This window comes from Esox lucius, chromosome 21 (assembly GCF_011004845.1).
Source record: "Esox lucius isolate fEsoLuc1 chromosome 21, fEsoLuc1.pri, whole genome shotgun sequence".
NCBI lineage: Eukaryota > Metazoa > Chordata > Actinopteri > Esociformes > Esocidae > Esox > Esox lucius.
In genome coordinates, this window is record NC_047589.1 from 25,071,684 (window position 1) to 25,086,455 (window position 14,772).

General features: G+C 41.0%; 2 protein-coding genes and 1 non-coding gene across 7 annotated transcripts in view; 1 reads left to right on the forward strand and 2 right to left on the reverse strand.

Moving 5' to 3' along the window:
- Positions 1 to 3,940, reverse strand: part of trim55b (tripartite motif containing 55b) — a 9,549-nt gene extending 5,609 nt beyond the window's left edge. Inside the window, exons 1-2 of one of the 2 annotated variants that reach the window (XM_020041563.3) lie at positions 3,474 to 3,940; positions 3,015 to 3,184 (exon numbers count right to left, since the gene is read on the reverse strand). In XM_020041563.3, coding sequence (XP_019897122.2) covers positions 3,015 to 3,184; positions 3,474 to 3,593 — 290 coding nt within the window. In that variant the 5' untranslated portion in view covers positions 3,594 to 3,940. The remainder of the gene's footprint in view (positions 1 to 3,014; positions 3,185 to 3,473) is intronic. The other variant, XM_010885885.4, reaches the window with a different exon arrangement.
- A 916-nt stretch (positions 3,941 to 4,856) lies between these two features.
- trnay-gua lies at positions 4,857 to 4,942 on the forward strand. Its single transcript is given in 2 exon segments — positions 4,857 to 4,893; positions 4,907 to 4,942. It is a non-coding gene; the product is annotated as a tRNA-Tyr (tRNA).
- Positions 4,943 to 5,075: 133 nt separating this feature from the next.
- dnajc5b (DnaJ (Hsp40) homolog, subfamily C, member 5 beta) lies at positions 5,076 to 10,215 on the reverse strand. 4 transcript variants are annotated; one of them, XM_010885890.5, is made up of 5 exons: positions 9,872 to 10,215; positions 9,342 to 9,466; positions 7,575 to 7,788; positions 7,090 to 7,264; positions 5,076 to 6,020 (listed from the first exon to the last, which is right to left on the reverse strand). In XM_010885890.5, exons 2-5 carry the CDS (start codon positions 9,446 to 9,448, stop codon positions 5,932 to 5,934), a joined length of 585 nt encoding a protein of 194 aa, XP_010884192.1. In that variant the 5' UTR covers positions 9,449 to 9,466; positions 9,872 to 10,215; the 3' UTR covers positions 5,076 to 5,931. The 4 variants fall into 4 exon arrangements, with proteins under 4 accessions (XP_010884192.1, XP_019897213.2, XP_010884189.1 ...); XM_020041654.3 differs by having other exon boundaries at positions 7,090 to 7,233; positions 9,843 to 10,215; XM_010885887.5 differs by having other exon boundaries at positions 9,843 to 10,215.
- Positions 10,216 to 14,772: the final 4,557 nt, after the last annotated feature.

Consider the following 14,772-nt stretch of genomic DNA (forward strand, 5'->3'; position numbering starts at 1 on the left):
TCCACTATTTTTTGCCGCAGCATTGGGGGAATTGGTGATCCTCTGCCCATCTTGACTTCTGAGAGACACTGCCACTCTGAGAGGCTCTTTTTATACCCAATCATGTTGCCAATTGACATAATAAGTTGCAAATTGGTCCTCCAGCTGTTCCTTATCTGTACATTTAACCTTTCCGGCCACTTATTGCTACCTGTCCCAACTTTTTTGGAATGTGTAGCTCTCATGAAATCCAAAATGAGCCAATATTTGGCATGACATTACAAAATGTCTCACTTTCAACATTCGATATGTTATCTATATTTTATTGTGAATTAAATATAAGTTTATGAGATTTGTAAATCATTCCATTCCTTTTTTACTCACAATTTGTACAGTATCCCATCTTTTTTGGAATCGGGTTTGTAAATATATGTACATAACAAGTGGGATGTATCGATGTGCAATGAAGGCAAATGCAGTACAAAAAACAAGACTAAATGTGCAATTAAGGCAAATAGAGGAGGGCAGAAAGTATTAAGTATAGTGGATGTTACAAGTGGGATAATAGTTGTTAGGGTACAAATGGCAATTTTAAATGGTATTCTAGAGATGCAATTGAGGCAAATTTAATGAGAAAGGTAGCATGTGCAACTGAGATGCAGAGACAGCAGCAAAGAGGTCCCTGAGGTAGACATGCATATGTAACAACTGTAAAAATGCAAGCACGATGGCAGTTCAAAAAAGTGCTTAGAGGCAAATTGAATGTACAAGGTGCATGTGCAACTGAAATGCAAAGACAGCAGTAGTGAGGATAGAAATCCTAATAGTTATGATTTTCATGATCATATTACTATTATACAGTATTATGTTTGTTTTTTTGTAGTTTGTGACCAACCTTCTAAATATGTTGCAGTTAATTTGAAGGAATAAAAGTTTTTAAGAAGTGAACCAATATAATAATTCGATAGGTAAGCATTGGCATTTGTATAAACAAATTTATGCAAAACACAAATAGATTATTCATGTGATTTAATTTTGATCACAGCATTAATGAGCATTCACTACCACTATGAGTTTATATTAGGCTAATAGTCGTTTTTGGTTGTGTTGCTCAGGAAAAAGGACAGGTGATGGCTAAGGAAGTAGAGGAGAGAGACACTCAAAAAACTACAATATGGTCAGTGCCCAAAACTAAAATCAACTGTTTGGCAAGGACCACGACTAAACCAATTTATCATTCAACAAGCCTCTAAGCCCAAAGGCATTCCAAGTAAGCCCATCTCAAGATTTGAAACTGGACGTTAGTGCTCTTTTATTGTGGCTGTTTAGTGAATCATAGAGTATAACAATAATTTCACTGATTCCATAATGCCTTATACCAAGAACATATTGATTCACAAAAATGTATGTCATATGTCATCATTGACCACTTAGGTGATGCCACGCATGCCCCACCTCTACTCTCGCAGCCACACCCTATATGCTCACGACCACCTAACCATGCTAATGCTAGCCATTTAGGTAGCTAGCTTAGCAATATTACAAACAACTTTCCCAGGCTGTTGACATCGTGTTTTATGGCTCTTGACACTAAAATATCCCAACATATTTTGTGACATCAGCTATTGGTGAATTTTTTTCAGCACGATCTTCCTCAATAAACTTTTTACATTAGCGAAGGTGTCTTAATTTTCAACATAATGTACACAATGCTTAAGTTCACGTTACATTGACTACTAGAGCTATTGAGCGTCAAATGTATTAACAGCGGTTAACCATTAAGCAATGCCTCCTTTGAAACAAACAACAACCATACTACTCGCGTTGCGTGCCATTCTCGATGGCTGTCACGCACGTTCACCCTGTTTTGTGAATGAAAGTATGAAGGAAAAAAATTGATTTGCAATGTCACTTGGAAGTAATGCTGATGGCAAAGGAACGTGATGCTTGTAGTGTATCTGTGGTGTTAGCATGTACCCACAGATAGGTCAAGATTGGAGATTGAGGGCTGGAAGTAAGGGATATGTGGGCACAGTCTTTAACGGACCTTTTGCAGTTTCCTCTATCTGATGTTATGGTCTGATGAAACCAAGGTTGAACTTTTTGGCCTAATTCCAAAAGGTATGTTTGGCGCAAAAAGGACACCATACCCACAGTGAAGCATGGTGGTGGCAGCATCATGCTTTGGGGCTGTTTTTCATCAGCTGGAACAGGGTGGAGGGAATTATGAACAGTAACCCTAACCCTTCATGTTATAGGTCACATTAAAGGTGGAAAAAGTTCTGACAATGATTTATCTTTGTATCATTCTTTTACATTACAAGAACCTGGCATTTTAACAGGGGTGTGTAGACTTTTTATATCCACTGTAGATCACTCTACAGTGGAGCATTTTCCTGGGGTTGTAGCATTTTCCTGGGGTTCCTACTACATGCATAAAATAGTTATATTATTTATGTGTCGGACAGCCATCAATATTCCATTTTGACGTCTCTGCAATGTTTTTTTCCAATGTGCATTCCGTATGAAATATTTCCAATTTTTTTTTTCTATATTTTCCAAATGTATTCATGTCTACTGGGAAGGGAACTCTGAATATCCAGTTCCTTCAGCTGCACAAGCGCAAAATAGGAGGCCATCACCTTGGTGTAGTCGCTCTCAATCTAGTGTGACCCGGCTCTCCATGAGTGAGAGACTGACACACAGAAGGTCAAACTACAATTCAAATGGATTTGTAAACCTAGACACTAGACACATTTCCCATATTTTCCATTATTCCCCTTTAAAAGGATTACACAGCACTGTAAATAGTAAATGTAACAACCAACACTGATCTCCGCTAGGGAAGATTGTGGTGGTTATATGATTCTCAGGCAGTGGATACTTCTTTAATAGTTACTATTTCATAAACTAGTACAGCTGTACTCTGTAGCCTGTGAGTACAAGGAGAAAAGAGTTTCCCACCCAAGTTGTCTCCTCGGTTCACACAACTCAGTTGGTTTACTTTGGAGTAATATAGTATCCGACTGAATCACCTGGGGGGCTCCTGTTTGAACATGTCGATGATGTTCTCCACCAGCAGGTTCCTCTGGAGGCCGTAGACACCATGCCGGTCCAGGACCACCTCGTGCCTGCAGGACGGGCAGCGGAAACGGCCACCAGACGTCACTGACCCCCCTCTGGTTGGGAGGTATTGGTTGGGGGCCTAAACGTGATAAGTAATTATATAATATAACAATGTAGGCTCATACCAAATGCAATGGCCTATCCCGCCTACTACTTCGTTTAAAAATCACATTTGAGGCTAACTAAATTGGCTGAAGTAAACACAAGGTGTAAAATGGCAACAACACTGCAAGCACAAAATGATGTAACAATATCGTGTACTTATATAGAAGGTCCTTATATGAATCGATAGGTCTACCAGAACTGATTTTATACCATCCTACATTCCAATACGCAATATTCAAGCGTTGAAAGAATGCTTCCTTTACCTGAAATGTGTCATTGGCACACTTTCGACAGAAGTTGTGTTGACACGGTAAAATGACCACTGGTTTGGTAAAAATTTCCAGGCAGATGGGACAAATCAGCTGCTTCTCCAGGTTGTCCATTGGTTTTTCTTACGATTCGCACACTCCGTTAAGACGTTAAAATAGGGTCACAAGTCTCAAATAAATTAGCAAGTTAATTCGGCATTATAACGTCCAAGCCGCTTATTTCAAAGTGAAGTTGATAAGTACGCCCGGGGTCGCTCCAGTAAACTGTTTCACATAATATCGCTTGGTCCCTTGACTGGCGGCTCAGCCTGGTGTCAGAGCTGTTTTTAGAAAGCTTAACTTCAAAGGTTGCTGTTTACTTGCCCATATATGAAACTGATACTAGTTGGGGCTCAGGATCCCTCGAAGGCCAACGTAACCGAAAAGTTTATCCCATGTGGTATAAAGCTGTGTCGAAAACTGTTAACCTTATGTAACTATACATTCACAACACACGTGTTTGGGGGTGAGTTGTTTTGGGGCAAAACCCCAAAAATAACATACTATTTGCAACGCATACGCTTTGGTAGAAAGAAAGATATTGGTACACCGATGAACACGTATTATCCCTTGAAATGGATAGTATGAATTCTAGGAACGTATAAACGGTTAATTTCAAGAGGGTAAAAAAGGTACTTGGAGAATGCGGGCATCGATCCCGCTACCTCTCGCATGCTAAGCGAGCGCTCTACCATTTGAGCTAATTCCCCATATACGCTTCTGTGGAGAACTGCGCATTAAGATGACTAACGGAAGCTCTCGATTAGACTATATATAATATTGTATAACCTATCCGTGAAATCTGAATGTCGGTGTTTTCGCATTAATCTATAAATTTATTCCATGAGAGATTTTAGATTCACTTCTGGGTATCCAAGATCTGTGTTTCGTTTAAGCTTACATTGTTTTTATGAAAAATAAAACGCAAAAAGACGTTTGCAAGTTTTGCCGCTAAGATTTATGGGGATTATGACCCATAGCATTTCAAGTCAATACCGTTTTGAATGTACATGCAGTACTTAAACTGCCTGGAATTTACGATGTTGTTAGTGTCCTCGAATTAAAACATGCCCACGTTTCTCATCGGATCTGTCAGGTACTGTATACAAACTGTCCTAGCGTCTTTGACATGGCTCTAAGGCGAGCTGAGTAGGCCCTATGCGTTTGAAAATGTGACATATATCTTGTTCAGAACTTATACATGTGTAATCGATATAATGTAGTTTAATTACATATACTTGACCACCAAATAGTATAATATTAACCATAAAGTAACCGCCAAACTTATTTACACAACCATGTATAAAAGCGGTTGCTGGTGACCGTGTTAATATCTCCCCTTCGATAGCTCAGTTGGTAGAGCGGAGGACTGTAGAGGTTGAATAGCGATCCTTAGGTCGCTGGTTCAAATCCGGCTCGAAGGAGGATTTTTTTTTCTTCCGATTGTTTGTACAATCGTACCATGTATCATGTTCAAATGTTGTTAAACAAGTTAAATAGACGTTAAAGTAAGATTTCATAAATTCAATACTTTATTTGTTCATAGGACAACTTCAACGACACATTTTTACAGGGCAGCTAAATCCATCCGTTTTTGGAATGAAACATTAATGGCATGTACCCTTTATGGACACACAAGGCAAGGCTTAGATTAACGTGACCATGCCAGGAGTACGGTATTGGTATGTGGTACTTAATTTAATCCCATGTTTAATTGGCGACATTACTCATAACTGTGTATTTTATTTGGTGTAATTCTAAACATTTGGGTCATTGTCAACTTCTTTTTTTGATAATCAAAAAAGTTATTATCGTTTATTTTTGTCAGTGTTAGTAGTTTGTTGTGGACCACACATGAAAGTGAGGATAGTTAAATGGGAGTGAATGAAATTCCCCACGGTTTGATCCCTGCTAGGGGCGTGGTCACCGGTAAGCCACTCCTCGCCATGTGTATCCTTTATGAGTATAACAGTTGCAAACATTATATTACGTTATTACTTACCAGATAAAATGTTACATTAAATTATTTAATTTATAGGCTTGCATTTGACTTGTGAGCTGTTTCAACAATCGTACCTTAAAAAAAAACTTCTCGTTTTGCTGAAAAACTTGGTTAAAACTATCCTTTTGTATGATCAATCCAGAACTCTTTCTAAGAATTGAATGATCTGTACATTTTTTACAGTCGAGCTCCTCAGCTTTTTACAAAAACCCTGCTGGGCAGTAGAAGTTGATTCATTTGTCCTTTGTTTCCGAATCCCCAAATAACAAACAACAACAAAAAAACATTGCGCAAAACAAACACTCATTCAGAATTTTACAAACTGCAGTCAGAGGGTGAAACAAAACCCTTCTGAGATGTCCCCACGCCAAATAAATAAATCCCTATGACATCAACAGTCCTATGACATTGTCAGGTGTAGGTTTGTCGCCCTCCACCTATGAGGCCAGTCTTCTCGCTCACGTTGGTTGGCTGCTGTACTATGGGAACGTCGTCGGCATCTGGAGAGGGTAAGATAAGTTCCTCGGTTTGTTTTTTTTAATGTCGCACAGCAACTAAGAAATTAGTCACCCTATGGTACAGCTGTTTCTGTTGACACCAACATCTAGCCTCCTGACTCCTGCTTCCTGTGGCTCTTTTGGCAACCAGCATCAGGGCCATGCATAGCCCTTTCAAAGGGGCATTGGCAAAAATGACGGGCTCCTCGGATATATGCAGCCAGCAGCTACTGTGATGCGCATTACGCATTCCTGTCTGAGCGAATGACGCGTGAATGCAGATAGAATCCAGATTGAATGCAGCCACTGATGACCGGTGGGCAAAAAGGGCACTTGCTGGGTCTGGGGGGCAAAGGGCAGGGACTCAAGACCCTCCTGGGGCCTGTCTGTGCACATCTGCCTGCCTAGTGCTGAGAAAACTGAATAAGCCTGGGTTGTTTGTAAAATCCCCTCAGTTCGATTAACCTTGGCCATGCCTGCAGTAAAAGGTTTTACTCATACTGATAAAGGCTCACTGTACACGCATCATCTTAATCAACGCGTTCCGAAGCCAAACACAGTGGGCCTTTTAAATCCTCTTCCCAGAATGGCTGTGACTTTGCCGCAAGTGCCTGAAACAAAGGCGATTGTTGCTCTTTTTTTCATGAGATCAAAATAACTGCTATAGAAACACATTTGGAGAGATGACTCAGAGGCAGTAATTATCAGTTATGTTGCAGAACTGCAGCAGACATCAAGAAAAAAAAATACACACCCCACCTCCCACTACTAACTACCACTGAATCAATCTATCATATCCAAACATCTGCTATAAATACATCACATCTGTTCATTTTAGGGCAGTGGTTGCACATCCGACATTTCTCCGACAAATTGGATATATCTGGTGCTAAAGATCCAGAAGCTTCTGCGCCATTTCCAAGCAATGCTCAATCCATCAGCGGCGAATATCACGGACCGCCAGCATTTGGCCTCGGGCTTGTGAGCCATGCAAGTAAGCTTGTGGATCTTTAGTTCACCCACCGGTAGCTCATCAAACCCCGCTGAGCGCCAGGGCCTCTGCGCCTCTCACCTGTCTCCGCGTCTGTTCGGATCTGCTCCTCCAGGTCCTCAGGGGACACGTAGGTGTCTGGTTCCTCGCCCACCGGGCCGATGGGTTTGCACCTCCCACAACAACAGTTGAAGCAGCAGCAGAGGCAGCAGCAGAAGTAACAGCCTGTCAATAAGCCGCAGACAGCGAATAGCCCCTATGGGGGGGGGGGACCATTTACTAATAATACATGGACACACACACAAACACACACACATGCGCGGATATTGGTTGGACTATCTCTAACCCTAACACTGATGCTAGCCCCAAGCTTAACGTCTACTCTGAAACCAGAGCATGAAACCAGAGCATCATTTGCAAAAATCGCATTGTCATCGTCTTGCATTCTCCTGGTTCATTCTCCTCAAGTAAACTGTACAGTGAAACCAGCTGACACACACAGACACACACACACTCTCACTCACACAACACACACACACACTCTGTTTCCACCTGTTGAAACCCACCTTTGCCCACCAACTGGAGAGCATAAAATATGCATTGACGTTCTCCTCTCCAAACTGCTGCGCCACGTACAGACCGAGGGAGCCATAGCTGTCGTATATGTTCCGCTTGGAGGTGTCTGACAGGACTGAGTGGGCATTATTGAGCTCCTTAAACTTATCTGTGGCATCCGGGTTCTCCGGGTTCTTGTCCGGGTGATATTTCAAGGCAAGCTTTCTGAACAGAAAAACAAAGACAACAGATTAGCAAGAAGAAGAAAATGTCAAATTTGAAAAGATGATGGAGTCCCAGAAGGAAAAGCTAACAGAAATGTCCTTTTCATTGTTGCTGTCTTGTTACTTAATGATTTTAGATGGTCTAATGCTTTCTGTAGGAGGCTGACATATTATTTCAAAACACTGTTTCCACACAACATTGTTTTTCTGTTCAATAGAACCAGAAAGGGTTTCTTTGACTTTTATGTTACTTGGTACCACAGCAGAATCCTGAATGTGGAGCCATATTTTAAAGTTTATATTTAAACAACCCCCCCTGCCCAAAAATGAAATGCTCTTGAAGGTTTATGTTCTATATAGCATAAAGGGTTTCACTATGTTTACAACACATTTTGAGGCTATCCAGAACCATTTACGGTTCTGTATAGAACCCGAATGGAGACTGGTTCTATAAAGACAGATTTCACAATGTTATTATAACTAGAGACAGGTTTTTTGCCCTCATGCTCCTATTTTGCTGTAAAATTGTTTGTCATCAACATTTCACAACGCTCTGAAGAACGTCTGCTTGTTCATTTTTAATGATGCCAACAGGTTCTGAAAACACTGCTGATTACATATTCATTAACAACAAACATGGGCTGTTCAAACACTAACCATTTGGATGGCTCCTGAAAGCGAATAATTTGACCAATTAGGAACTAATTGGGGGTAGCGTCTGAATGAGTCTGAAGTTAATTTATGTTATAAGTCATTAGATTCCAACTTCTTAAATATTAGAGGGCCTGTAAGGGAAATGCATTGGTGAAATGATAGAAGTAAAGGTAGAAAATGAAGCGGGACATGCTTTGATTGAAATGTAGATTATAGGATTACAACAATTTTTTACCTGAACAAAATCTACACTCAAATGCGGAATTACATTGCAGCATTTCATTTACATTGGCTTGGCTTAGAGCTAAGTGTCAATAATCTGGATAAAGCGGCAAAGACCCCTGGCATAATAATATAATAATTCAGGAAACAATAACCAGAGACAAATTGAATATTGAGACCAGAGGGTTTTGACCAGCAGCTGTCTATGTTGTAGGACGTCCATCCTTCTCTTCAACTGCACCAATCAGGTCCTGATTGACATACATAAAAGGGGGGCTGCCTTCCTAATTTTAGGGTTGTACATGTCCCAAGGGGTTTTGGGGCATACATCAGATTACACCCACACATGAACAAACAAACACACGCACGCACGCACACGCACGCACACACAGACAGACGCAAGGTCTGAGCAGAGTACAGCGAGGGGAACCATCTGCTCTGTGGCGGCATTTGTTTGTTCTTTGCATGTAGCAAGGACACAGATCGATGCTCTGGTGGGGAAAAAACCCCTAGTAGTATTTACAGTTGAACGGATTAAACGTGTGTACGATACGCAGACCAAATTCTTCCCCAAAGGCACCAGGTCGTCCATTGTTTTCCTGGTTTGTCGGTGTGTGGGGTTTCCCCACAAGCAAAACCAAGCATGCAGGTCAATGAGCGGGTTGAGTATGTGTTTACCTGTAGGACTTCTTGATATCGTCCGGTGAACAGGTCTTGTCAAGGCCCAGGACCAGGTAGAGGGCCTCTCCAGAGGTAGAAAGGGAACGCTGCCTTTCCTCCGACATCTTTGACCATTACCTGTACTGCGCAACACACCGACCAGAAGGACAACGCTATGGCTCCTGATTCTCTGACCGCTCTCCACCAGTAATTGTATACCGTAAACTGTTCGCACATTAATTATTGACAGGACTTTTTTGAATAGTAATGCATATTTCCCCTCAGGGGACGTACACTTCAGTTGTTTCCTACACCTTTATCTCACTGTGTCTTATTTTCAATGCTCTGTTTGACCCGAAGGTGCCCAAACAATGTTACAAATAATTAGGAGACAAAGATAAAAAAAATATAAAAATAAACTGACACCTGTCTTTTACAATATCGACACAGAATAATAAAAATAGAGATTATATAGAGCTTTTAAACCAAACCCTTCCTCTGCCTTTCTACAATCCTTACTAGTTTCGTGTGACCTCGGTCGATCTCACCCTTCCTGTAGGCCGTCAGCTCCGCAGCTCCAGTGGGAGGCGAACAGGCCGCCACGCTCATGTGTCCGTTCCGTCGAGGACTGTGACAGCGGAGGAAATGAATAAAACATGCTGGTAGCTTGATGGTCATGGGATCACGTTTCAGCAGGCCCTAACGCGGTGGCCTGGAGGTTCGGTCGGGTGGCAATGGCAGGTATGTCTGATGCACTGAAGAGGATTACACCGTCCTGAGCAGGGTGGTAACCGCTTCCACCGGTTGACGGTCACTATGTATTTCTTAGCCTAAGATCCGTTTCAGGCCGTTTCCGCCACGGCCGTTTCCTCAGGGCCTCTCTGGTCGGTGACACAAGACTACCACCTCCTGGCAGGCGGAAGAGAAATATAGAAAGTATTTTCCTGCACGAATACTCTCCTGCCACTAGATGGTGAAACATTCACGCAGGTTTTCACTGGAAAGAAACGTCAAACCATTAATTGTTTTAAGGACTGGCATGTTAGTCGTATGTTAGGGGACTGTGTTGTGGAAAGTTAATAGAAAACCAGCGACTGAGTTTTATAGTTATTTTAGTACCAGTCCAGACTAAACACTTTGTTTCCTATCAAAATGTAGGGGCCCCATGTATAATCTGACAAAATCAGTTAGCTCCAGGGACTCCTCTGATTCCCAGAAGGCAGTCACCCTGATAAAGGAGGAGCTGGTGGAATGTCTGGGGGTACGGTAAGATGATACAGGTGGTCCCTGGGGGAGGCAGCCAGCTGGCAAATCACCTGTCCCTGGACTCTTTTCTGTACAGCGGGCACCCCCTGGGCTTCAGGCGATGACAAATGCCGCTAAGCCTAGCCCTTTGAAACCCAGGCACAGACATAAATGAGGGAAAAATGTATATTACCCTTTGGAAATGCTTTGAGAAAACACCACAGTTATTTCTGAAGTATATGGTTGTCCATGTTTGCACTATTTGGAAAGGGGGAAATACATCTTGACTATTACAATGAATGGGGCCCCTATGTTTCAGTATGCATTCTTGAGACACCTACAGGACTAGGAGCTCTGGCTGTGGCACGTTTGTTTCTCTACTTCCTGCTTCTGCATCTTAGAGAAGACAGGAAAACATATTTATAGTTATGTACTCTCATAGTTGGTTACCAACATATTAGTGTATTCGTCAGTATGGACAGCAGGCTCTCAGATGGAAAGACGCATTTGTAAACTTTGCATCGCTGCAATCCTGGGTCTCGCTGCAACAGAAATAATGTGGAAATAATAATTCCATTTGTATAGGGCTTTTCTAGTACAATTACAATAAGTGCTTTACACACAATAAAAGTAGAAATAGAAATACATTAAAATAATTTTATAAATATATATAAAAACATATATATTGTTTAAAAATATTAATAAAAAAGTAAAAATAAATAAATATACATATATCACAGTGATAAAAGAATACACTGACATAGCATCTCTGACATGGTAGGCTGTTCCAGAGCCTAGGGGCCAGTATGGCAAAGGCCCGGTTCCCTTTAACTTTCAATCTAAACCCTGGGACAGCCAGAAGTCCTTTTTTAGCTGATCCGAGAGGCCTAACAGTGCAGTATGGGTTTAGCATGTCATTAATATAATCAGGTACCAAGTAGAAAAAAGGATTCTCTACTTGTTCCCATGCACAGTCACAGTTATAAAAGTGTTTAAACACACAACCACACACACACACACACACATCTAATTTTAGAGTGGTTGAGTGTTTTTCTGAAAACATTTTGTGAAACCAAATCAACACCAACCCTGGGTACACTATTCGAAAAGTGTATGAAAAACAGACACTGTTCTCAGGTTTTCTCAGCCATTCAACCCGTCGCTGGTTGATATCTTATCTAAAATGTCTAGATTGGCTCGTCCTTGGCTATATGGGTGTTACTGGGCTCCCACTATCATGTGCCTTTGCTGAGGGCAAGCGGCTGGCCAGTGGAGTGATTTGGCACAACCAAGCTTTGGCTTCCTGGAAAAGGGACACACAGGATCTCGTGGCTTGGGGGGGGGGGGGGTCGTGACTGTGTGGTATTGCATTCAGAGGGGCCGTAGAAGATAGGGAGTATGGGATTGATGGGTGGGTGGGTTGGGGGTACTCATTATGCCCCTTGAATGGCATGTGGCCTTACTGTTGCCATGGTACAGCTTCCCATAGCGATCTGCATGAAACACTTTATTTTTTATTTAATAGACTAAGTTATGAATGTTAGTAGAGGTGGTGTTAGAATTGTGTTTTCATGGGAGATTTCTGAAGTGGAATACCTTTTTCCTTGACTTCTGGGAAAGTACATTATTTTTTAAAGCCTAGCCTATGAACTTGGCGCTAGAACAAACGTGTTGGACTGGCATTTGGTATCCTTCTTACAAATATTGATTAGTAACTTCAGCACGAGGGACGGAAAGCAAATAATTTTAGCTTGCATGGCTTAATAAGCTATACAATAGCAAAATACACAGCTGTCAATCAAATTTGAAAGCTTTCACTAACTACAGTAGTTACACATTCTTTGTTACTCACGTCACTTAATAAAGCATGTCTTTGCATTTGCAGATCAGGGCAAGATAGTTAAATTCCCAACCATAATTAATGAAGTACAGTATTGAAGCATTGAAAATGTAAATTTCTCTATAAAGCTAAAAGAGTATTTCATAGGCAACAGCCGTGCCATACCAGAGGCTACAGAGGCCTGCCATACCAGAGGCTACAGAGGCCTGCCATACCAGAGGCCAATGACAATGTGACATTTAGGCTACAGCCCTATGAGAACACCCTATTATCGGCATAGCCAAAAGCAATGAAAAATCTTCTTGTAATGACTAATAATTTGATCAAGTTGTAAATGTTTTGTGATTATTAGAGACATAAAACATTAGCTAGCGTGTCATTAATGGGCAATTCAGATTTTTTTTTGAAAATATTATCATTTTCATCTAGTTGCTTAGTGACGTAGCTGTAGGGTGACCACATTTTCAAAACCCCAAACTGGGACCCTTGTGTAGCTACACGTTAATGCACGCGCACATGTATGCGCTTATGCACGCATGTTGGTCACGCATGTTTGGGTCCGACTCGTATGTGGAAGAATTACAGTATTGTTATTATTGTGGTGAAAATTGGGACAATTTAGTGTTTTATAGATATTTGTCGGGACAGAGATTGATACCAGGACAGACCCGGGCAAACCGGGATGTCTGGTCACCTTACGTAGCTAAAAAAAAAAATACGACCCCCCTATTATCTGCCACCGTCCCCAATTATCGGCAAAGCAACTATTTTGTTTAATTACATTGTATTTAGTCTATTTTGGCTATTGGTGTTGCAAATGATAGATCATACTCTTCTCTAAAGTAGCTACTGGAAACTTTCGTCTGGTCTGTCACGAAAGTCGAGTTTCGCCACTCGCAACTCGTATCGTACTACTTCAATTCAAATCTGCACAAATGCAGCCCGTTTTAGTATTCGATAGGTCTAAAACCCTGTCTTTCAAAATGAGTTTATATATATTAAAAATATATGTTTTAAGAAATTCCAACTTAAAATGTGTTTATTATTATACATAAATCTGTGTTAAAGTTACATGAAAATCTAAAATGCAAACATTTTCAACCGTTGGGGGGGGGGGGCATTGTAGTTCTGTAGGGTGACAATGCCGGGCCTGTTAGTAGTGATGGGCAAACTCGATTCTTAATATTTCACCCGGCAGAGCCAGAAGAGGACTGGTCACCCCTCTGAGCCTGGGTCCTCTCTAGGTTTCTTCCTAAATTTTGTCCTTCTAAGGGAGTTTTTCCTAGCCACTGAAATTCAACACTACTGTTGTTTGTTCCTTGTGGTTCAAGGCCAGGTGTTTTTTGTAAAAGCACTTTGTGACAACTGCTGTTGTAAAAAGGGCTTTATAAATACATTTGATTGATTGATTGAGTCTTTTTGGTGAACCGGTACTTTTGGCTCCATTCACCTGAAAGAACCGGATCATTTGGCTCCCTAATGGCTCTTCGTTTAAAATGCTTAAAAATAACCCCAAAACAATGAAAACAAGTGCAATTCTCAAATGCAAAGGCAAAAGTGTAGACCATAATTCTTTTCAAGTGTGAAATTCATGTTCAAACACTTCATCTTAACTTTCGTTTTTATTAGATTTTTTCCCCATGTTACCCTACTGGAACAATTCACGTGGATCAAAAATACATGCCCTCCGAACTATTTATAGATTATGTTGTGCGAATATACAATCTTCAATAAATAATTAGTCACCTTACCAGAATGGGATGTATTTTGCCAAGTACTGTAGTGAGAGTTTGTCCGACTTCCAGAACAGAGGCTTAACCCTGACCCAGAATTCCATGTTCCCTATTCCCCAGCCCTAAACCCAACCCTCACCCTAATCTTAACCTCAACGTAACCTTTATGGCTAAGCTTAACTGGCCCTAACAACAAACCTGAAATTTTACCTGTAGCCTAATACCTAAACATATAAGTAATCCCAGTTCTAACACTATGCCCAATTGTATGTGTTTCCCTAAACCTAACCCCTAAGCAGGATTTCGCAATTTTCTTAGTGGGTACTCGACTTTGTGTGGACTAGAGTAAAGAGTTAAAATGTAGAGTAAAATGTAGCCTAAATAGTATACATTTTCTCACAACATTTCAGGAGTTCGGCAAGAGTGAAAATAACGCCAGAGGTTAAAATGAGTGAACTTCCCCTTTAAGTAGCAATTCATTTTTACTTTACATCACTGGAACAAATAAGTGTTTTTTTATACTGTAGTAGGCTTTTCCATTAAATCCCACCATATACTGTTGACTCACACTGAAAACTGTTGAATCCCATTTCTCAAGTAGACTACAGTGGATGATTCATGCAAGAAAGGT

Bases quoted from the DNA above. Each gene is read 5' to 3' on its own strand.
- dnajc5b (XM_010885890.5), bottom strand. From the start codon at position 9,448: ATGTCGGAGGAAAGGCAGCGTTCCCTTTCTACCTCTGGAGAGGCCCTC. The intron at 7,265-7,574 runs GTGGGTTTCAAC...CCCCCCCCATAG, and splicing joins TCTCCAGTTGGTGGGCAAAG to GGGCTATTCGCTGTCTGCGG. The intron at 6,021-7,089 runs GTGAGAGGCGCA...TACCCTCTCCAG, and splicing joins CCGAACAGACGCGGAGACAG to ATGCCGACGACGTTCCCATA.